This window comes from Oncorhynchus mykiss, chromosome 23, assembly GCF_013265735.2.
Source record: "Oncorhynchus mykiss isolate Arlee chromosome 23, USDA_OmykA_1.1, whole genome shotgun sequence".
Taxonomy (NCBI): domain Eukaryota; kingdom Metazoa; phylum Chordata; class Actinopteri; order Salmoniformes; family Salmonidae; genus Oncorhynchus; species Oncorhynchus mykiss.
The window spans coordinates 830,001-855,166 of record NC_048587.1 but is presented as its reverse complement, the minus strand read 5'-3'; the positions used below and the strand labels follow the sequence as shown (position 1 = coordinate 855,166).

General features: G+C 47.5%; 2 protein-coding genes across 2 annotated transcripts in view; one reads left to right on the top strand and one right to left on the bottom strand.

Moving 5' to 3' along the window:
- Positions 1-10,731, top strand: part of LOC118943914 (extensin-1-like) — a 48,142-nt gene extending 37,411 nt beyond the window's left edge. Inside the window, exon 4 of the mRNA XM_036960832.1 lies at positions 10,671-10,731. Coding sequence (XP_036816727.1) covers positions 10,671-10,731 — 61 coding nt within the window. The remainder of the gene's footprint in view (positions 1-10,670) is intronic.
- Positions 10,732-14,481: 3,750 nt separating this feature from the next.
- Positions 14,482-25,166, bottom strand: part of LOC110516746 (ryanodine receptor 2) — a 563,076-nt gene continuing 552,391 nt past the window's right edge. The window contains exons 106-109 of the mRNA XM_036960048.1: positions 22,458-22,522; positions 18,381-18,481; positions 17,372-17,423; positions 14,482-14,951 (exon numbers count right to left, since the gene is read on the bottom strand). Of these exons, the coding sequence (XP_036815943.1) occupies positions 14,856-14,951; positions 17,372-17,423; positions 18,381-18,481; positions 22,458-22,522 (314 nt within the window). The 3' untranslated portion in view covers positions 14,482-14,855. The remainder of the gene's footprint in view (positions 14,952-17,371; positions 17,424-18,380; positions 18,482-22,457; positions 22,523-25,166) is intronic.

Sequence of the window (25,166 nt, the reverse complement as noted above, 5' to 3'; positions counted from 1 at the left end):
ACCCTCAACCATCTATTACTGATGTCCTTCCTCCACCCTCAACCATCTATTACTGATGTCCTTCCTCTACCCTCAACCATCTATTACTGATGTCCTTCCTCTACCCTCAACCATCTATTACTGATGTCCTTCCTCTACCCTCAACCATCTATTACTGATGTCCTTCCTCTACCCTCAACCATCTATTACTGATGTCCTTCCTCTACCCTCAACCATCTATTACTGATGTCCTTCCTCAACCATCTATTACTGATGTCCTTCCTCCACCCTCAACCATCTATTACTGATGTCGTTCCTCCACCCTCAACCATCTATTACTGATGTCCTTCCTCTACCCTCAACCATCTATTACTGATGTCCTTCCTCTACCCTCAACCATCTATTACTGATGTCCTTCCTCTACCCTCAACCATCTATTACTGATGTCCTTCCTCTACCCTCAACCATCTATTACTGATGTCCTTCCTCCACCCTCAACCATCTATTACTGATGTCCTTCCTCTACCCTCAACCATCTATTACTGATGTCCTTCCTCTACCCCCAACCATCTATTTCTGATGTCCTTCCTCTACCCTCAACCATCTATTACTGATGTCCTTCCTCTACCCTCAACCATCTATTACTGATGTCCTTCCTCCACCCTCAACCATCTATTACTGATGTCCTTCCTCTACCCTCAACCATCAATTACTGATGTCCTTCCTCTACCCTCAACCATCTATTACTGATGTCCTTCCTCTACCCTCAACCATCTATTTCTGATGTCCTTCCTCTACCCTCAACCATCTATTACTGATGTCCTTCCTCTACCCTCAACCATCTATTACTGATGTCCTTCCTCCACCCTCAACCATCTATTACTGATGTCCTTCCTCCACCCTCAACCATCTATTACTGATGTCCTTCCTCTACCCTCAACCATCTATTACTGATGTCCTTCCTCTACCCTCAACCATCTATTACTGATGTCCTTCCTCTACCCTCAACCATCTATTACTGATGTCCTTCCTCTACCCTCAACCATCTATTACTGATGTCCTTCCTCCACCCTCAACCATCTCTTACTGATGTCCTTCCTCTACCCTCAACCATCTCTTACTGATGTCCTTCCTCTACCCTCAACCATCTATTACTGATGTCCTTCCTCTACCCTCAACCATCTATTACTGATGTCCTTCCTCTACCCTCAACCATATATTACTGATGTCCTTCCTCTACCCTCAACCATCTATTACTGATGTCCTTCCTCTACCCTCAACCATCTATTACTGATGTCCTTCCTCTACCCTCAACCTCTCCCATCTATTACTGATGTCCTTCCTCTACCCTCAACCCTCAACCATCTATTACTGATGTCCTTCCTCTACCCTCAGCCATCTATTACTGATGTCCTTCCTCTACCCTCAACCATCTATTACTGATGTCCTTCCTCTACCCTCAACCATCTATTACTGATGTCCTTCCTCTACCCTCAACCATCTATTACTGATGTCGTTCCTCTACCCTCAACCATCTATTACTGATGTCCTTCGTCTACCCTCAACCATCTATTACTGATGTCCTTCCTCTACCCTCAACCATCTATTACTGATGTCCTTCCTCAACCATCTATTACTGATGTCCTTCCTCTACCCTCAACCATCTATTACTGATGTCCTTCCTCTACCCTCAACCATCTATTACTGATGTCCTTCCTCTACCCTCAACCATCTATTACTGATGTTCTTCTTCTACCCTCGACCATCTATTATTGATGTCCTTCCTCCACCCTCAACCATCTATTACTGATGTCCTTCCTCTACCCTCTACCCTCAACCATCTATTACTGATGTCCTTCCTCTACCCTCAACCATCTATTACTGATGTTCTTCCTCTACCCTCAACCATCTATTACTGATGTCCTTCCTCTACCCTCAACCATCTATTACTGATGGCCTTCCTCTACCCTCAACCATCTATTACTGATGTTCTTCTTCTACCCTCGACCATCTATTACTGATGTCCTTCCTCCACCCTCAACCATCTATTACTGATGTCCTTCCTCTACCCTCTACCCTCAACCATCTATTACTGATGTCCTTCCTCTACCCTCAACCATCTATTACTGATGTTCTTCCTCTACCCTCAACCATCTATTACTGATGTCCTTCCTCTACCCTCAACCATCTATTACTGATGTCCTTCCTCTACCCTCAACCTCTCCCATCTATTACTGATGTCCTTCCTCTACCCTCAACCATCTATTTCTGATGTCCTTCCTCTACCCTCAACCATCTATTACTGATGTCCTTCCTCTACCCTCAACCATCTATTACTGATGTCCTTCCTCTACCCTCAACCATCTATCACTGATGTCCTTCCTCTACCCTCTACCCTCAACCATCTATTACTGATGTCCTTCCTCTACCTTCTACCCTCAACCATCTATTACTGATGTCCTTCCTCTACCCTCAACCATCTATTACTGATGTTCTTCCTCTACCCTCAACCATCTATTACTGATGTCCTTCCTCTACCCTCAACCTCTCCCATCTATTACTGATGTCCTTCCTCTACCCTCAACCATCTATTTCTGATGTCCTTCCTCTACCCTCAACCATCTATTACTGATGTCCTTCCTCTACCCTCAACCATCTATTACTGATGTCCTTCCTCCACCCTCAACCATCTATTACTGATGTCCTTCCTCTACCCTCAACCATCTATTACTGATGTCCTTCCTCTACCCTCAACCATCTATTACTGATGTCCTTCCTCTACCCTCAACCATCTATTACTGATGTCCTTCCTCTACCCTCAACCATCTATTACTGATGTCCTTCCTCTACCCTCAACCTCTATTACTGATGTCCTTCCTCTACCCTCAACCATCTATTACTGATGTCGTTCCTCCACCCTCAACCATCTATTACTGATGTCCTTCCTCTACCCTCAACCTCTCCCATCTATTACTGATGTCCTTCCTCTACCCTCAACCATCTATTTCTGATGTCCTTCCTCTACCCTCAACCATCTATTACTGATGTCCTTCCTCTACCCTCAACCATCTATTACTGATGTCCTTCCTCCACCCTCAACCATCTATTACTGATGTCCTTCCTCTACCCTCAACCATCTATTACTGATGTCCTTCCTCTACCCTCAACCATCTATTACTGATGTCCTTCCTCTACCCTCAACCATCTATTACTGATGTCCTTCCTCTACCCTCAACCATCTATTTCTGATGTCCTTCCTCTACCCTCAACCATCTATTACTGATGTCCTTCCTCTACCCTCAACCATCTATTACTGATGTCCTTCCTCCACCCTCAACCATCTATTACTGATGTCCTTCCTCTACCCTCAACCATCTATTACTGATGTCCTTCCTCTACCCTCAACCATCTATTACTGATGTCCTTCCTCTACCCTCAACCATCTATTACTGATGTCCTTCCTCTACCCTCAACCATCTATTACTGATGTCCTTCCTCTACCCTCAACCTCTATTACTGATGTCCTTCCTCTACCCTCAACCATCTATTACTGATGTCCTTCCTCTACCCTCAACCATCTATTACTGATGTCCTTCCTCCACCCTCAACCATCTATTACTGATGTCCTTCCTCTACCCTCAACCATCTATTACTGATGTCCTTCCTCTACCCTCAACCATCTATTACTGATGTCCTTCCTCTACCCTCAACCATCTATTACTGATGTCCTTCCTCTACCCTCAACCATCTATTACTGATGTCCTTCCTCTACCCTCAACCTCTATTACTGATGTCCTTCTTCTATCCTCAACCATCTATTACTGATGTCCTTCCTCTACCCTCAACCATCTATTACTGATGTCCTTCCTCTACCCTCAACCATCTATTACTGATGTCCTTCCTCTACCCTCAACCATCTATTACTGATGTCCTTCCTCTACCCTCAACCTCTATTACTGATGTCCTTCCTCTACCCTCAACCATCTATTACTGATGTCCTTCCTCTACCCTCAACCATCTATTACTGATGTCCTTCCTCCACCCTCAACCATCTATTACTGATGTCCTTCCTCTACCCTCAACCATCTATTACTGATGTCCTTCCTCTACCCTCAACCATCTATTACTGATGTCCTTCCTCTACCCTCAACCATCTATTACTGATGTCCTTCCTCTACCCTCAACCATCTATTACTGATGTCCTTCCTCTACCCTCAACCATCTATTACTGATGTCCTTCCTCTACCCTCAACCATCTATTACTGATGTCCTTCCTCCACCCTCAACCATCTATTACTGATGTCGTTCCTCCACCCTCAACCATCTATTACTGATGTCCTTCCTCTACCCTCAACCATCTATTACTGATGTCCTTCCTCTACCCTCAACCATCTATTACTGATGTCCTTCCTCTACCCTCAACCATCTATTACTGATGTCCTTCCTCTACCCTCAACCATCTATTACTGATGTCCTTCCTCCACCCTCAACCATCTATTACTGATGTCCTTCCTCTACCCTCAACCATCTATTACTGATGTCCTTCCTCTACCCCCAACCATCTATTTCTGATGTCCTTCCTCTACCCTCAACCATCTATTACTGATGTCCTTCCTCTACCCTCAACCATCTATTACTGATGTCTTTCCTCCACCCTCAACCATCTATTACTGATGTCCTTCCTCTACCCTCAACCATCTATTTCTGATGTCCTTCCTCTACCCTCAACCATCTATTACTGATGTCCTTCCTCTACCCTCAACCATCTATTACTGATGTCCTTCCTCCACCCTCAACCATCTATTACTGATGTCCTTCCTCCACCCTCAACCATCTATTACTGATGTCCTTCCTCTACCCTCAACCATCTATTACTGATGTCCTTCCTCTACCCTCAACCATCTATTACTGATGTCCTTCCTCTACCCTCAACCATCTATTACTGATGTCCTTCCTCTACCCTCAACCATCTATTACTGATGTCCTTCCTCTACCCTCAACCATCTATTACTGATGTCCTTCCTCCACCCTCAACCATCTCTTACTGATGTCCTTCCTCTACCCTCAACCATCTATTACTGATGTCCTTCCTCTACCCCCAACCATCTATTTCTGATGTCCTTCCTCTACCCTCAACCATCTATTACTGATGTCCTTCCTCTACCCTCAACCATATATTACTGATGTCCTTCCTCTACCCTCAACCATCTATTACTGATGTCCTTCCTCTACCCTCAACCATCTATTACTGATGTCCTTCCTCTACCCTCAACCATCTATTACTGATGTCCTTCCTCTACCCTCAACCATCTATTACTGATGTACTTCCTCTACCCTCAACCATCTATTACTGATGTCCTTCCTCTACCCTCAACCATCTATTACTGATGTCCTTCCTCTACCCTCAACCATCTATTACTGATGTCCTTCCTCCACCCTCAACCATCTATTACTGATGTCCTTCCTCTACCCTCAACCATCTATTACTGATGTCCTTCCTCTACCCTCAACCATCTATTACTGATGTCCTTCCTCTACCCTCAACCATCTATTACTGATGTCCTTCCTCTACCCTCAACCATCTATTACTAATGTCGTTCCTCTACCCTCAACCATCTATTACTGATGTCCTTCGTCTACCCTCAACCATCTATTACTGATGTCCTTCCTCTACCCTCAACCATCTATTACTGATGTCCTTCCTCAACCATCTATTACTGATGTCCTTCCTCTACCCTCAACCATCTATTACTGATGTCCTTCCTCTACCCTCAACCATCTATTACTGATGTCCTTCCTCTACCCTCAACCATCTATTACTGATGTTCTTCTTCTACCCTCGACCATCTATTATTGATGTCCTTCCTCCACCCTCAACCATCTATTACTGATGTCCTTCCTCTACCCTCTACCCTCAACCATCTATTACTGATGTCCTTCCTCTACCCTCAACCATCTATTACTGATGTTCTTCCTCTACCCTCAACCATCTATTACTGATGTCCTTCCTCTACCCTCAACCATCTATTACTGATGGCCTTCCTCTACCCTCAACCATCTATTACTGATGTTCTTCTTCTACCCTCGACCATCTATTACTGATGTCCTTCCTCCACCCTCAACCATCTATTACTGATGTCCTTCCTCTACCCTCTACCCTCAACCATCTATTACTGATGTCCTTCCTCTACCCTCAACCATCTATTACTGATGTTCTTCCTCTACCCTCAACCATCTATTACTGATGTCCTTCCTCTACCCTCAACCATCTATTACTGATGTCCTTCCTCTACCCTCAACCTCTCCCATCTATTACTGATGTCCTTCCTCTACCCTCAACCATCTATTTCTGATGTCCTTCCTCTACCCTCAACCATCTATTACTGATGTCCTTCCTCTACCCTCAACCATCTATTACTGATGTCCTTCCTCTACCCTCAACCATCTATCACTGATGTCCTTCCTCTACCCTCTACCCTCAACCATCTATTACTGATGTCCTTCCTCTACCTTCTACCCTCAACCATCTATTACTGATGTCCTTCCTCTACCCTCAACCATCTATTACTGATGTTCTTCCTCTACCCTCAACCATCTATTACTGATGTCCTTCCTCTACCCTCAACCTCTCCCATCTATTACTGATGTCCTTCCTCTACCCTCAACCATCTATTTCTGATGTCCTTCCTCTACCCTCAACCATCTATTACTGATGTCCTTCCTCTACCCTCAACCATCTATTACTGATGTCCTTCCTCCACCCTCAACCATCTATTACTGATGTCCTTCCTCTACCCTCAACCATCTATTACTGATGTCCTTCCTCTACCCTCAACCATCTATTACTGATGTCCTTCCTCTACCCTCAACCATCTATTACTGATGTCCTTCCTCTACCCTCAACCATCTATTACTGATGTCCTTCCTCTACCCTCAACCTCTATTACTGATGACCTTCCTCTACCCTCAACCATCTATTACTGATGTCCTTCCTCTACCCTCAACCATCTATTACTGATGTCCTTCCTCCACCCTCAACCATCTATTACTGATGTCCTTCCTCTACCCTCAACCATCTATTACTGATGTCCTTCCTCTACCCTCAACCATCTATTACTGATGTCCTTCCTCTACCCTCAACCATCTATTACTGATGTCCTTCCTCTACCCTCAACCATCTATTACTGATGTCCTTCCTCTACCCTCAACCTCTATTACTGATGTCCTTCCTCTATCCTCAACCATCTATTACTGATGTCCTTCCTCTACCCTCAACCATCTATTACTGATGTCCTTCCTCTACCCTCAACCATCTATTACTGATGTCCTTCCTCTACCCTCAACCATCTATTACTGATGTCCTTCCTCTACCCTCAACCTCTATTACTGATGTCCTTCCTCTACCCTCAACCATCTATTACTGATGTCCTTCCTCTACCCTCAACCATCTATTACTGATGTCCTTCCTCCACCCTCAACCATCTATTACTGATGTCCTTCCTCTACCCTCAACCATCTATTACTGATGTCCTTCCTCTACCCTCAACCATCTATTACTGATGTCCTTCCTCTACCCTCAACCATCTATTACTGATGTCCTTCCTCTACCCTCAACCATCTATTACTGATGTCCTTCCTCTACCCTCAACCATCTATTACTGATGTCCTTCCTCTACCCTCAACCATCTATTACTGATGTCCTTCCTCCACCCTCAACCATCTATTACTGATGTCGTTCCTCCACCCTCAACCATCTATTACTGATGTCCTTCCTCTACCCTCAACCATCTATTACTGATGTCCTTCCTCTACCCTCAACCATCTATTACTGATGTCCTTCCTCTACCCTCAACCATCTATTACTGATGTCCTTCCTCTACCCTCAACCATCTATTACTGATGTCCTTCCTCCACCCTCAACCATCTATTACTGATGTCCTTCCTCTACCCTCAACCATCTATTACTGATGTCCTTCCTCTACCCCCAACCATCTATTTCTGATGTCCTTCCTCTACCCTCAACCATCTATTACTGATGTCCTTCCTCTACCCTCAACCATCTATTACTGATGTCTTTCCTCCACCCTCAACCATCTATTACTGATGTCCTTCCTCTACCCTCAACCATCTATTTCTGATGTCCTTCCTCTACCCTCAACCATCTATTACTGATGTCCTTCCTCTACCCTCAACCATCTATTACTGATGTCCTTCCTCCACCCTCAACCATCTATTACTGATGTCCTTCCTCCACCCTCAACCATCTATTACTGATGTCCTTCCTCTACCCTCAACCATCTATTACTGATGTCCTTCCTCTACCCTCAACCATCTATTACTGATGTCCTTCCTCTACCCTCAACCATCTATTACTGATGTCCTTCCTCTACCCTCAACCATCTATTACTGATGTCCTTCCTCTACCCTCAACCATCTATTACTGATGTCCTTCCTCCACCCTCAACCATCTCTTACTGATGTCCTTCCTCTACCCTCAACCATCTATTACTGATGTCCTTCCTCTACCCCCAACCATCTATTTCTGATGTCCTTCCTCTACCCTCAACCATCTATTACTGATGTCCTTCCTCTACCCTCAACCATATATTACTGATGTCCTTCCTCTACCCTCAACCATCTATTACTGATGTCCTTCCTCTACCCTCAACCATCTATTACTGATGTCCTTCCTCTACCCTCAACCATCTATTACTGATGTCCTTCCTCTACCCTCAACCATCTATTACTGATGTACTTCCTCTACCCTCAACCATCTATTACTGATGTCCTTCCTCTACCCTCAACCATCTATTACTGATGTCCTTCCTCTACCCTCAACCATCTATTACTGATGTCCTTCCTCCACCCTCAACCATCTATTACTGATGTCCTTCCTCTACCCTCAACCATCTATTACTGATGTCCTTCCTCTACCCTCAACCATCTATTACTGATGTCCTTCCTCTACCCTCAACCATCTATTACTGATGTCCTTCCTCTACCCTTAACCATCTATTACTGATGTCCTTCCTCTACCCTCAACCATCTATTACTGATGTCCTTCCTCTACCCTCAACCATCTATTACTGATGTCCTTCCTCTACCCTCAACCATCTATTACTGATGTCCTTCCTCCACCCTCAACCATCTATTACTGATGTCCTTCCTCCACCCTCAACCATCTATTACTGATGTCCTTCCTCTACCCTCAACCATCTATTACTGATGTCCTTCCTCCACCCTCAACCATCTATTACTGATGTCCTTCCTATACCCTCAACCATCTATTACTGATGTCCTTCCTCTATCCTCAACCATCTATTACTGATGTCCTTCCTCTACCCTCAACCATCTATTACTGATGTCCTTCCTCCACCCTCAACCATCTATTACTGATGTCCTTCCTATACCCTCAACCATCTATTACTGATGTCCTTCCTCTATCCTCAACCATCTATTACTGATGTCCTTCCTCTATCCTCAACCATCTATTACTGATGTCCTTCCTCTACCCTCAACCATCTATTACTGATGTCCTTCCTCCACCCTCAACCATCTATTACTGATGTCCTTCCTCCACCCTCAACCATCTATTACTGATGTCCTTCCTCTACCCTCAACCATCTATTACTGATGTCCTTCCTCCACCCTCAACCATCTATTACTGATGTCCTTCCTATACCCTCAACCATCTATTACTGATGTCCTTCCTCTATCCTCAACCATCTATTACTGATGTCCTTCCTCTACCCTCAACCATCTATTACTGATGTCCTTCCTCCACCCTCAACCATCTATTACTGATGTCCTTCCGGTTTGTTTTCTTTTTTTTCCATATCGTTCAAATTGTGGATATTTGTTATGATGCTTTTTAATCTTCCAAGCTTCAGGTCATCAGCTATAGTCTCATTAATCTTCTATTAGGCTGAGTCCCCAATGGCACCCTATTCCCTATTGTAGTGCTATGGGCCCTATTGAACATGAGTGCTCCATATGGGGAACAAGTGGCATTTTGGCAAACTACTTACAGCACAGAAGATAAGATACTAGAACAGACTGATATAGTGATGTCTCCTGTAATACTGCTGTGCTTTCTGGCTTTCCCATCTAACACTCACCTTCTGGACACAGACTGATATAGTGATGTCTCCTGTATCTGTAATAATATGGGCATTAGGAATACTGCTGTGCCTTCAGGCTCTCCCATCTAACACTAGCCTTCAGGACACAGACTGATATAGTGATGTCTCCTGTATCTGTACTAATATGGGCATTAGGAATACTGCTGTGCCTTCTGGCTCTCCCATCTAACACTCACCTTCAGGACACAGACTGATATAGTGATGTCTCCTGTAATACTGCTGTGCCTTCTGGCTCTCCCATCTAACACTCACCTTCAGGACACAGACTGATATAGTGATGTCTCCTGTAATACTGATGTGCCTTCTGGCTCTCCCATCTAACACTCACCTTCAGGACACAGACTGATATAGTGATGTCTCCTGTAATACTGCTGTGCCTTATGATGATGATGAACATCTTCAAATGGGATGGAAGACTCCACCTGTAAGCACTACTAATTGATTATATGTTGTCAGTTCTGCCTGTGGCTGGTTGGGACGGTCATTGTGTCCTCTCCACCCCTTCCCTCCCTCTCATCTTCCCCTCTCCTCCATTCCCTGGCCCCCCAGAGATAAAGGGTCTCTGCCCCCCCACCCAGAGATAAAGGGTCTCTTCCCCCCCCAGAGATAAAGGGTCTCTGCCCCCCCCAGATAAAGGGTCTCTGCCCCCCCCCCCAGAGATAAAGGGTCTCTGGCCCCCCCAGAGATAAAGGGTCTCTGCCCCCCCCCCCCCCCCCCCGAGAGATAAGGGGTCTTTGCCCCCCCCCCCAGAGATAAAGGGTCTCTGGCCCCCCCTAAGATAAAGGGTCTCTGCCCCCCCCCCCCCAGAGATAAAGGGTCTCTGCCCCCCCCCCCCCCCAGAGATAAAGGGTCTCTGGCCCCCCCAGAGATAAAGGGTCTCTGCCCCCCCCCCCCCCCCCCGAGAGATAAGGGGTCTTTGCCCCCCCCCCCCAGAGATAAAGGGTCTCTGGCCCCCCCTAAGATAAAGGGTCTCTGCCCCCCCCCCCCCCAGAGATAAAGGGTCTCTGCCCCCCCCCCCAGAGATAAAGGGTCTCTGCCCCCCCCCCCCCCCCCGAGAGATAAGGGGTCTTTGCCCCCCCCCCCAGAGATAAAGGGTCTCTGGCCCCCCCTAAGATAAAGGGTCTCTGCCCCCCCCCCCCCCCCCAGAGATAAAGGGTCTCTGCCCCCCCCAGAGATAAAGGGTCTCTGGCCCCCCCTAAGATAAAGGGTCTCTGGCCCCCCCTAAGATAAAGGGTCTCTGGCCCCCCCAGAGATAAAGAGTCTCTGCCCCCCCCCCCCCCAGAGATAAAGGGTCTCTGCCCCCACCCAGAGATAAAGGGTCTCTGCCCCCCCCCCAGAGATAAAGGGTATCTGCCCCCCCCCAGAGATAAAGGGTCTCTGGCCCCCCCTAAGATAAAGGGTCTCTAGCCCCCCCAGAGATAAAGGGTCTCTGCCCCCCCCCAGATAAAGGGTCTCTGGCCCCCCAGAGATAAAGCGTCTCTGGCCCCCCATAGATAAAGGGCCTGTGGCCCCCCCCCAGAGATGAACTGATAAAGGGTACCTGGTTGAATTTCGATTTATAGAGGCTGAGCTAGCTGAGCTGAGCCACTCACTGGCATGGCAAGAATGTTCTCCTCTCCACCCAGAGATAAAGGGTCTGTGGCCCCCCCCAGAGATAAAGGGTCTGTGGCCCCCCCAGAGATAAAGGGTCTGTGGCTCCCCAGAGATAAAGGGTCTGTGGCACCCCCAGAGATAAAGGGTCTGTGGCCCCCCCAGAGATAAAGGGTCTGTGGCCCCCCCACAGCTGAGCTGAGCCACTCAATGGCATGGCAAGAATGTTCTCCTCTCCACGCATCAATAAATAATCATTTATTTGACAAAATCATGCAGCTCCATTTCTATCTTATCTTCCCCTTGTACAGCAGGTCACACACAGGAACTCACAACTCTACACGGTACAGCATTATGGTGACAGGTTATCCGTCATGGTATTTACCATGAGCTCGGTATTCAATATTCATTACGTGAGTCAAATATCGGGACCCATTTCTTAAGTAAGCAGCTGTCCGTGATCAAGTTATTGCAATGGTTTCACATTATTCTGTATAACAAGTAAGAAAGATATATATTTTAGTAGTAAATGATAATGGGAATGAAAGTAGGCGATGGTTTGATGAATGAGCGTCATTTTAAAAAACATTATTGTATAATAGAACAGAAAGAATATCTCACGGCTGGTGTGCATACTGTAGCCTCCTCCCCGTTAACAGCTGCTAGTGGTTACGAACTAGGCCAAACACCCTTCAGTTTATTTAAGTACTTATTAACTTTTATTTACAAATAACTTTATTGGCATATTGATGTGAAACAAAATGGAGCAGGCTTGTATGTTGTTGTTGTCACTTAACATAATTATATTCCATGAGTCCCTGAATGAGTATTGCTTCAGCTTCAATCAGAATGAGTCTGTTTCCCAAATGTAACACTAAGCCCTATATAGTGCACTACTTTTGGCCCAAAGCACTATGGGCCGTTACCTGGTTAATAAAACACATGAAAGAAGCAGATGATCCGGTATTATTTAATCAGTATTCTGGGCTGATGGTCTGTAAATTTACACCGAAGCCCACAACACATAAATACTATAGAGTATTCTGGGCTGATGGTCTGTAAATTTACACCGAAGCCCACAACACATAAATACTATAGAGTATTCTGGGCTGATGGTCTGTAATTTACACCGAAGCCCACAACACATAAATACTATAGAGTATTCTGGGCTGATGGTCTGTAAATTTACACCGAAGCCCACAACACATAAATACTATAGAGATGCGTCTTCATGAAATCATCTTAAACCTACACAAAACATTTTGGTTGTGACAAAGATCAATCTTACGTCGTCTTTATTTCTTAAACTTTTCATTAAACTTGCATAATAAACATGCAATGAAACATACTGAGTTTTTCTGAGATGTTTGGTAGGAGTTGACTCTGTTGCTGGATTGCATGAGAGCAGTACCCCCCCTTCCCCTCCCCTCTCCTCCCTTCCCCTCCCCTCTCCTCCCTTCCCCTCCCCTCCCCTCCCTTCCCCTCTCCTCCCTCCAAAAAACCTGCTAAAAGAACAAGTGGGGAGAGAACAGTGTCCAGAGCTCCATATGAAGAAGATCCCAAATTCTCCTTCTCTCATCCTTTTCTCTCTCCCTCCCTCCCTCCCTCCCTCCCTCCCTCCCTCCCTCCCTCCCTCCCTCCCTCCCTCCCTCCTTCACTCTCTCCCCCCTCCCTCCTTCTCTCTCATCCTTCTCTCTCTCTCTCCCTCCTTCACTCTCTATCATCCTTCCTCCTTGTCTTATCTCCAACACACACTCCGTCCACGCTGTCTCCGAGACACACCACTCACACACACACACACACACACACACACACACACACACACACTCCGTCCACGCTGTCTCCGAGACACACCACTCACACACACACACACACACACACACACACTCCGTCCACGCTGTCTCCGAGACACACTACTCACACACACACACACTCCGTCCACGCTGTCTCCAAGACACACTACTCACACACACACACACTCCGTCCACGCTGTCTCCGAGACACACCACTCACACACACACACACACACACACACACACACACACTCCGTCCACGCTGTCTCCGAGACACACCACTCACACACACACACACACACACACACACACTCCGTCCACGCTGTCTCCGAGACACACTACTCACACACACACACACTCCGTCCACGCTGTCTCCGAGACACACTACTCACACACACACACACTCCGTCCACGCTGTCTCCGAGACACACCACTCACACACACACACACACACACACACACACACACACACACACACACACACACACACACACACACACACACACACACACACTCCGTCCACGCTGTCTCCGAGACACACACACACACACACACACACACACACACACAGCCTCCCATCGTTATGTCAGAAATGTCAGCCCCCGTGTATCAGTCTCCACATGATGTGCTGACGTGTTGCTGACGTGTTGCTGACGTGTTGCTGACGTGTTGCTGACGTGTTGCTGATGCCTTCCTCTTTCCTCCAGCTTGCATAGCTCTGCTCAGACCCGGCTTGGTAAGGCACTGTTTCCTCAACATGTCCCGCCTCGGTCCACCCTCTCCATCCGCTGGCCCTTCATCTCCTGTATGTACTGTACAGTACTGTACACCCTGTCATCCCTGAGGCGTAGAGGACGAGCAACAAAACAGCCTTTATTCATTCATGTGTTCTCTGGAGAAACAAGTCCCACGGCTATCCCACAAAGCAGTTTGGTTTGAGTCATTTTTTTATCCTCTTTTTCTTCAGCGTCCCCCCCCCCCCCCCCCCCCCCCCCCCCATCTCCCCTCCAATCCTTTAGTTCGCTTGTCATCAATGTGGAATTATTAAAAGCAAATGTATAGATGAAGCATTAAGTCCTCAAAGACAAAACACAGCCCTGTGTTCCAAACGCACCCAGGAAGGACATTATACAGTTGAGTAATCATAATCATTGTATTATTATGTACAGTGTCTGGAAAGCTTTCCAAACAGCGCGTGGGGTGGGGTGGGGGGGTGGGGGGGGCTAGCTGACGAAGGAAGGTGACGAAACAGCCCCTTTCACATTGATCAGTAAGAAAGGACGAGTCTCTGCATCTGGATCAATAGATCAGCTGATCAGTAGTCAGTTGAATTGATCAGTTGATTCATGAATCAGTTGAGCTGGTCTTCGTATTGTTTGCGGAAACAGTCTCCGGCAGGGAAGAATTCCCAACACCGCTCCTGGTACATCTTCCACACATACGACTCCTGGAGACGGGGGGGAGGGGAAGATAGAGAGGAAAGGGGGAGGGAGGGAAGGGGGAGGAGGGAGGGGATGGGAGGAAAGGGAGGGAAGGGGGATAGAGAGGAAAGGGGGAGGGAGGGAAGGGGGAGGAGGGAGGGGAGGAAAGGGGGATAGAGAGGAAAGGGGGAGGGAGAGAGGAAAGGGGGAGGGAGGGAGGGGAGGGGAGGGGAGGAAAGGGAGGGAAGGGGAAGAGGGAGGGGAGGGGAGAGGAGGGGAGGGGGAGGAGGGAGGGGAGGGGGAGGAGGGAGGGGAGGGGAGGAAAGGGAGGGAAGGGGGAGGAAAGGGAGGGGTATCAGACAGTTGATTTAATATATAACAAATAATAAGATGTCCACCATCCAGGATAATGTACCTCTACCTCTACATTGCCTTCTACATTACCTTCTACATTACCTTCTACATTACCTTCTACGTTACCTCTATATTGCCTCTACATTGCCTCTACATTACCTCTACAGTCACAAGTCAATGGTCTCTCTACTAACATACAGTAACTTCACTAAGGTGCAATGAACATAATAACCTGTGAGGCCTTCGGGATCTGGAGATTTGTCTTTTTGGAGTCTTCGTATGAGTTGTAGTCATTTCCCTGGAGGTTAAATGGTTCTCTTTCTGGTTTGTAGTCATTTCCCTGGAGGTTAAATGGTTCTCTTTCTGGTTTGTAGTCATTTCCCTGAGGTTAAATGGTTATCTTTCTGGTTTGTAGTCATTTCCCTGAGGTTAAATGGTTCTCTTTCTGGTTTGTAGTCATTTCCCTGGAGGTTAAATGGTTCTCTTTCTGGTTTGTAGTCATTTCCCTGAGGTTAAATGGTTATCTTTCTGGTTTGTTGCCATTTCCCTGAGGTTAAATGGTTCTCTTTCTGGTTTGTAGTCATTTCCCTGAGGTTAAATGGTTCTCTTTCTGGTTTGTAGTCATTTCCCTGGAGGTTAAATGGTTCTCTTTCTGGTTTGTAGTCATTTCCCTGGGGTTAAATGGTTCTCTTTCTGGTTTGTAGTAATTTCCATGAGGTTAAATGGTTCTCTTTCTGGTTTGTAGTCATTTCCCTGAGGTTAAATGGTTCTCTTTCTGGTTTGTAGTCATTTCCCTGAGGTTAAATGGTTCTCTTTCTGGTTTGTATGTGTTGTAGTCATTTCCCTGGGGTTAAATGGTTCTCTTTCTGGTTTGAATGTGTTGTAGTCATTTCCCTGAGGTTAAATGGTTCTCTTTCTGGTTTGTATGTGTTGTAGTCATTTCCCTGGGGTTAAATGGTTCTCTTTCTGGTTTGTAGTCATTTCCCTGGGGTTAAATGGTTCTCTTTCTGGTTTGTAGTCATTTCCCTGAGGTTAAATGGTTCTCTTTCTGGTTTGTAGTCATTTCCCTGGGGTTAAATGGTTCTCTTTCCGGTTTGTAGTCATTTCCCTGGGGTTAAATGGTTCTCTTTCTGGTTTGTAATCATTTCCCTGGGGTTAAATGGTTCTCTTTCTGGTTTGTAGTCATTTCCCTGGGGTTAAATGGTTCTCTTTCTGGTTTGTAGTCATTTCCCTGCGGTTAAATGGTTCTCTTTCTGGTTTGTATGTGTTGTAGTCATTTCCCTGAGGTTAAATGGTTCTCTTTCTGGTTTGTAGTCATTTCCCTGGGGTTAAATGGTTCTCTTTCTGGTTTGAATGTGTTGTAGTCATTTCCCTGGAGGTTAAATGGTTATCTTTCTGGTTTGTAGTCATTTCCCTGGAGGTTAAATGGTTCTCTTTCTGGTTTGTAGTCATTTCCCTGGGGTTAAATGGTTCTCTTTCTGGTTTGTAGTCATTTCCCTGAGGTTAAATGGTTCTCTTTCTGGTTTGTAGTCATTTCCCTGAGGTTAAATGGTTCTCTTTCTGGTTTGTAGTCATTTCCCTGAGGTTAAATAGTTCTCTTTCTGGTTTGTATGTGTTGTAGTCATTTCCCTGGTCAAAAGGAGTGCACTACATTTGACTAGGGCCCTATGGGCCCTATGGACCCTATGGACCCTGGTCAAAAGGAGTGCACTACATTTGACTAGGGCCCTATGGACCCTATGGGCCCTATGGACCCTATGAACCCTGGTCAAAAGGAGTGCACTACATTTGACTAGGGCCCTATGGGCCCTATGGACCCTGGTCAAAAGGAGTGCACTACATTTGACTAGGGCACTATGGGCCCTATGGACCCTATGGACCCTATGAACCCTGGTCAAAAGGAGTGCACTACATTTGACTAGGGCCCTATGGGCCCTATGAACCCTTGTCAAAAGGAGTGCACTACATTTGACTAGGGCCCCATGGACCCTATGGGCCCTATGGACCCTATGGGCCCTATGGACCCTGGTCAAAAGGAGTGCACTACATAGGGAACAGGGGGCCATTTGAGGTGTAAACCTGAGACTCTTACCTGGCCTGTGTGCTCTGTTTCATCTTTGTTAATGAGATACATCACAAAGAAGCTAGAGGGCAAAACGGGACGAAGAACAGGAAGACATTTAGAGTTAACATCACTTCAATCAGACAACTGACAGATCGTTCAAACTTTCATATCGCATCCTAAACTCCAAATAGAAGCTTTTGTTACTCCAGTGTTTGGTAACAAAGTCGACCACCCCTGTACAGCCTCTAAAGCATGGTTAAACCATCCTTAAGATCTCACGGATGGTCAGTCCTCCAGAGCTCTGTCTAGGAATTTGAGAGAGGTTCCATCACTCCAGCCAAATCCCTCATCTTTATACCAAATCAGAGGAGACACTTTGGTTATGATTTCAACCGCTGATTGCCCCTTTAACAGAATGTGAAGCAGCATAGAGCAGGAAATCAGTTGGTTTAATTCCCTCTACTTCCTGATCATCTCTCTGCATGACTACGTGATCAATAGCCTCCTAATGCAACATAGAGACAAGCTGTTATGTACCAGGAAAGACTTTAGAAAGGGGGACAAAACAGGGATGTCCCCTCTCCCCACTCCTTTTCACTCTAGCGGTTCTGCCCCCTCTCCCCACTCCAGCGGTTCTGCCGCCTCTCCCCACTCCTTTTCACTCTAGCGGTTCTGCCCCTCTCCCCACTCCTTTTCCCTCTAGTGGTTCTGCCCCCTCTCCCCACTCCTTTTCACTCTAGCGGTTCTGCCCCCTCTCCCCACTCCTTTTCACTCTAGCGGTTCTGCCCCCTCTCCCCACTCCTTTTCACTCTAGCGGTTCTGCCCCCTCTCCCCACTCCTTTTCACTCTAGCGGTTCTGCCCCCTCTCCCCACTCCTTTTCACTCTAGTGGTTCTGCAGAACGAACAACACAACATTAAAGAGAGGGTGGAGGGGGAAGAGGACACAGTAGTAAACTAAACCTCATAACCCTGTCCCCTCTGACAGACTCTGGACACTGACTGGAGATGACAGAGTGGATGGATGTCTCTACTCACAGATAGTTGGCCAAGTTGTGCTCCTGCAGGGTGTGGGTTTCGAAGCCGTGAGGTACTGTGTCAAAGTAGTCGTTTCCTATTCCGCAGATGAAGCATTTGGTCTGCAAGAGAAAGACACGTCTGTTAATGATGCTGCCAGTGGGATGCTGCCAGCCAACCTCATCTCTCTACATGTCTCTCAACACAGGGTCAACACGGCTCAGATTCATCTCATTTTGAAATTCCAACACCAGTGTTTAAGTCTATAACCAAATTCTACAATGAGGGAAGACACAGATCCAGAGCATCAGACTGTATAAGACAGTGGTTCTCCAACGTCTCCTCTGGTCCCTAGACGTTCTCCAAAGTCTCCTCAGATCCCCAGACGTTCTCCAACCCCTCCTCAGGACCTCAGACGTTCTCCAACATCTCCTCTGGTCCCTAGACGTTCTCCAACGTCTCCTCAGGTCCCCAGACGTTCTCCAACCTCTCCTCAGGACCCCCAGACGTTCTCCAACGTCTCCTCAGGACCCTAGACGCTCTCCTCAGGACCACCAGATGTTCTCCAACCTCTCCTCAGGTCCCCAGACGTTCTCCAACGTCTCCTCTGGTCCCTAGGCGTTCTCCAATGTCTCTTCTGGTCCCTAGACGTTCTCCAACCTCTCCTCTGGTCCCCAGACGTTCTCCAATGTCTCGTCTGGTCCCTAGACGTTCTCCAACCTCTCCTCTGGTCCCTAGACATTCTCCAACGTCTCCTCTGGTCCCTGGACATTCTCCAACGTCTCCTCTGGTCCCTAGATGTTCTCCAACCTCTCCTCAGGACTACCAGACGTTCTCCAACCTCTCCTTTGGTTCACAGACGTTCTCCAACCTCTCCTCAGGTCCCCAGATGTTCTCCAACGTCTCCTCTGGTCCCTGGACGTTCTCCAACCTCTCCTCAGGACCCCCAGACATTCTCCAACCTCTTCTCAGGTCCCCAGACGTTCTCCAACCTCTTCTCTGGTCCCTAGACGCTCGCCAACCTCTTCTCTGGTCCCTAGACGCTCGCCAACCTCTCCTCTGGTCCCCAGACTTTCTCCAACGTTTCCTCAGGTCCCCAGACGTTCTCCAACGTCTCCTCAGGACTCCCAACAGTTCCATGTATTTATCTATTCCACAGCTAACTCACTTGATTCAACTTGTCCACTAATCATCAAGCCCCTTTCACGAGGTCAATCAGGTGAGATAGTGCAGAGATACAACTAAATAGTGAAAGGTCTGGGAGGGGGGGTCCCAATGAGAGGTTAGAGAACTCCTGGTGTCTGATACCAGTCCTGTTAGATGAGTTAGTTTTAACATAACCAGCCCTTCAGCTGACAATCAATCATTGCTGCTTTACCTCTCCTCCCTACGACTAGGAGTCATCCAGCCCTAGTGTCCATGGATGCTTTCCCAAACGGCACCCTAATCCCTATGTAGTGCACTACTTTTGATTATGGCCCATAGGGCTCTGGTTGAAAGTAGTGCACTATAAAGGGAATAGGGTGATATTTGGGATGCATTCATATTCATACACACTGTCCAGCATGCAGATTGGTCCTGCAGGCTATCATTGTCCTGACTCTCTCTCTCCTGTTTAGCCATGGGCTAACAGTGTCTTGAGGATACTAGTGTCCTGTAACAGTAATCCTGAATATCCCATAATATTTATCCCCTTTAGCTGTTGAGTAACATCTGAACTTAGTTCCTCCAGTGTTCTTCCGAGGACGAGCTATTGATCCTCATCAGAGACACTGTTTGTTGTTGTTGTCCTCAGACGACACTCTGAGAGATCAGCCACCATATCAGCCAGGCTCCCTCTCTTGTCTCATCGCTGTAACTCTCCAACAGGCTCGGGAGATGTCGAAGGTCGAGTTATGAGTCCTGCCCGAAACATGACCCGCCAAGCCGCGCTGCTTCTTAACACACTGCCCGCTTAATCCGGAAGCCATCGGCATCAATGTGTCAGAGGAAACACTGTTCAACTGACGACCGTGGTCAGCTTGCAGGTGCACGGTCTGCCACAAGGTGTCGCTAGAATGCGATGAGCCAAGTAAAGCCCCCCTGGCCAAACCCTCGCCTGACACGGACGACGCTGAGCCAAACCCTTCCCTAACCTGGACGACGCTGGGCCAAACCTTCCCCTAACCCAGACGACGCTGGGCCAAACCCTCATCTAACCCAGGCCGATGCTGGGCCAAACCCTCCCCTAACCCGGAAGACGCTGGGTCAAACCCTCTCCTAACCCGGAAGACGCTGGGCCAAACCCTTCCCTAACCCGGACGATGCTGGGCCAAACCCTCCCCTAACCCGGAAGACGCTGGGCCAAACCCTCCCCTAACCTGGAAGACGCTGAACCAAACCCTCCCCTGACCCGGACGATGCTGGGCCAAACCCTCCCCTAACCCGGAAGATGCTGGGCCAAACCCTTCCCCAACCCGGACGACGCTGAGCCAAACCCTCCCCTAACCCGGATGACGCTGGGCCAAACCTTCCCCTAACCCGGAAGACGCTGGGCCAGACCCTCCCCTAACCCGGACAACGCTGGGCCAAACCCTCCCCTAACCTGGATGACGCTGGGCCAAACTCTCCCCTAACCCGGACGACGCTGGGCCAAACTCTCCCCTAACCCGGACGACGCTGGGCCAAACCCTCCCCTAACCCGGACGACGCTGGGCCAAACCCTCCCCTAACCCAGCCGACACTGGGCCAATTGTGCACCGCCCTATGGGACTCCAGGTCACGGCCGGTCGTGACACAGTCAGGGATTGAACCCCAGGCTGTAGTGACGCCGCAACACAGCGATGCAGTGCCTTAGACCGCTGAGACACTTGAGAGGCCATGACTAACTGTTAAACTAGGATTGTCTCTGTTTCAGCACTGTGGGAATATGACTAACTGTTTTCACAATGACACATTCCCAGTCTCTGTTTTCTCAGCGTTGTGGGGATATGACGACCTGTTTAACCAGTCTCTGTTTCAGCGTTGTGGGGATATGACGAGCTGTTTAACTAGTCTCTGTTTCAGCGTTGTGGGGATATGACGACCTGTTTAACTAGTCTCTGTTTCAGCGTTGTGGGGATATGACGAGCTGTTTAACTAGTCTCTGTTTCAGCGTTGTGGGGATATGAAGACCTGTTTAACATAGTCTCTGTTTCAGCGTTGTGGGGATATGACGAGCTGTTTAACTAGTCTCTGTTTCAGCGTTGTGGGGATATGACGAGCTGTTTAACTAGTCTCTGTTTCAGCGTTGTGGGGATATGACAACCTGTTTAACTAGTCTCTGTTTAATCGTTGTGGGGATATGACGAGCTGTTTAACTAGTCTCTGTTTCAGTGTTGTGGGGATATGACGAGCTGTTTAACTAGTCTCTGTTTCAGCGTTGTGGGGATATGACGAGCTGTTTAACTAGTCTCTGTTTCAGCGTTGTGGGGATATGACGAGCTGTTTAACTAGTCTCTGTTTCAGCGTTGTGGGGATATGACGAGCTGTTTAACTAGTCTCTGTTTCAGCGTTGTGGGAATATGACGAGCTGTTTAACTAGTCTCTGTTTCAGCGTTGTGGGGATATGACGAGCTGTTTAACTAGTCTCTGTTTCAGCGTTGTGGGATATGACGAGCTGTTTAACTAGTCTCTGTTTCAGCGTTGTGGGGATATGACGAGCTGTTTAACTAGTCTCTGTTTAATCGTTGTGGGGATATGACGAGCTGTTTAACTAGTCTCTGTTTCAGCGTTGTGGGGATATGACGAGCTGTTTAACTAGTCTCTGTTTCAGCGTTGTGGGGATATGACGAGCTGTTTAACTAGTCTCTGTTTCAGCGTTGTGGGGATATGACGAGCTGTTTAACTAGTCTCTGTTTAATCGTTGTGGGGATATGACGAGCTGTTTAACTAGTCTCTGTTTCAGCGTTGTGGGGATATGACGAGCTGTTTAACTAGTCTCTGTTTCAGCGTTGTGTGCTTCGGCAGTTTCTTCCCCCCTGTTGAGACTCTTTATGATGCTGACACTCACTGCTGTGTGCTTTGAGTCACACACACACACACACACACACACACACACACACAGCTCTGAGTACGTACCTCCATATCCTCCTTCACCTGCTCCTGCTGATCTCTCAGTTCTCCAAACGCATCAATTATCAGACCTGGTGGAGAGAGAGAAGAACCCAAGGCACAAAGTTATGAGGACATCTAGACAGTCAGTCCTATCAGTAAGACTAGACATCATGGAGACAGAGACAGTCAGTCCTGGACAGACAACACAGCCCAGTCAGTAAGACTAGACATCATGGAGACAGAGACAGACAGTCCTGTCCTGGACAAACAAAACAGCCCAGTCAGTAATACTAGACATCATGGAGAGAGAGACAGTCAGTCCTGTCCTGGACAGACAACACAGCCCAGTCAGTAATACTAGACATCATGGAGACAGAGACAGTCAGTCCTGTCCTGGACAAACAACACAGCCCAGTCAGTAATACTAGACATCTTGGAGACAGAGACAGTCAGTCCTGTCCTGGACAGACAACACAGCCCAGTCAGTAATACTAGACATCATGGAGACAGAGACAGTCTGTCCTGGACAGACAACACAGCCCAGTCAGTAATACTAGACATCATGGAGACAGAGACAGTCAGTCCTGTCCACAGCCCAGTCAGTAATACTAGACATCATGGAGACAGAGACAGTCAGTCCTGTCCTGGACAGACAACACAGCCCAGTCAGTAATACTAGACATCATGGAGACAGAGACAGTCAGTCCTGTCCTGGACAGACAACACAGCCCAGTCAGTAATACTAGACATCTTGGAGACAGAGACAGTCAGTCCTGTCCTGGACAGACAACACAGCCCAGTCAGTAATACTAGACATTATGGAGACAGAGACAGTCAGTCCTGTCCTGGACAGACAACACAGCCCAGTCAGTAATACTAGACATCATGGAGACAGAGACAGTCAGTTCTGTCCTGGATAGACAACACAGCCCAGTCAGTAATACTAGACATCATGGAGACAGAGACAGTCAGTCCTGTCCTGGACAGACAACACAGCCCAGTCAGTAATACTAGACATTATGGAGACAGAGACAGTCAGTCCTGTCCTGGACAGACAACACAGCCCAGTCAGTAATACTAGACATTATGGAGACAGAGACAGTCAGTCCTGTCCTGGACAGACAACACAGCCCAGTCAGTAATACTAGACATCATGGAGACAGAGACAGTCAGTCCTGTCCTGGACAGACAACACAGCCCAGTCAGTAATACTAGACATCATGGAGACAGAGACAGTCAGTCCTGTCCTGGACAGACAACACAGCCCAGTCAGTAATACTAGACATCATGGAGACAGAGACAGTCAGTCCTGGACAGACAACACAGCCCAGTCAGTAATACTAGACATCTTGGAGACAGAGACAGTCAGTCCTGTCCTGGACAGACAACACAGCCCAGTCAGTAATACTAGACATCTTGGAGACAGAGACAGTCAGTCCTGTCCTGGACAGACAACACAGCCCAGTCAGTAATACTAGACATCATGGAGACAGAGACAGTCTGTCCTGGACAGACAACACAGCCCAGTCAGTAATACTAGACATCATGGAGACAGAGACAGTCAGTCCTGGACAGACAACACAGCCCAGTCCGTAATACTAGACATCATGGAGACAGAGACAGCCAGTCCTGTCCTGGACAAACAACACAGCCCAGTCAGTAATACTAGACATCATGGAGACAGAGACAGTCAGTCCTGTCCTGGACAAACAACACAGCCCAGTCAGTAATACTAGACATCATGGAGACAGAGACTGTCAGTCCTGGACAGACAACACAGCCCAGTCAGTAATACTAGACATCATGGAGACAGAGACAGTCAGTCCTGTCCTGGACAGACAACACAGCCCAGTCAGTAATACTAGACATCATGGAGACAGAGACAGTCAGTCCTGGACAGACAACACAGCCCAGTCAGTAATACTAGACATCTTGGAGACAGAGACAGTCCGTTCTGTCCTGGACAGACAACACAGCCCAGTCAGTAATACTAGACATCATGGAGACAGAGACAGTCAGTCCTGTCCTGGACAGACAACACAGCCCAGTCAGTAATACTATACATCTTGGAGACAGAGACAGTCAGTCCTGTCCTGGACAAACAACACAGCCCAGTCAGTAATACTAGACATCTTGGAGACAGAGACAGTCAGTCCTGTCCTGGACAGACAACACAGCCCAGTCAGTAATACTAGACATCTTGGAGACAGAGACAGTCAGTCCTGTCCTGGACAGACAACACAGCCCAGTCAGTAATACTAGACATCATGGAGACAGAGACAGTCTGTCCTGGACAGACAACACAGCCCAGTCAGTAATACTAGACATCATGGAGACAGAGACAGTCAGTCCTGGACAGACAACACAGCCCAGTCAGTAATACTAGACATCATGGAGACAGAGACAGTCAGTCCTGTCCTGGACAAACAACACAGCCCAGTCAGTAATACTAGACATCATGGAGACAGAGACAGTCAGTCCTGTCCTGGACAGACAACACAGCCCAGTCAGTAATACTAGACATCATGGAGACAGAGACAGTCAGTCCTGTCCTGGACAAACAACACAGCCCAGTCAGTAATACTAGACATCATGGAGACAGAGACTGTCAGTCCTGGACAGACAACACAGCCCAGTCAGTAATACTAGACATCATGGAGACAGAGACAGTCAGTCCTGTCCTGGACAGACAACACAGCCCAGTCAGTAATACTAGACATCATGGAGACAGAG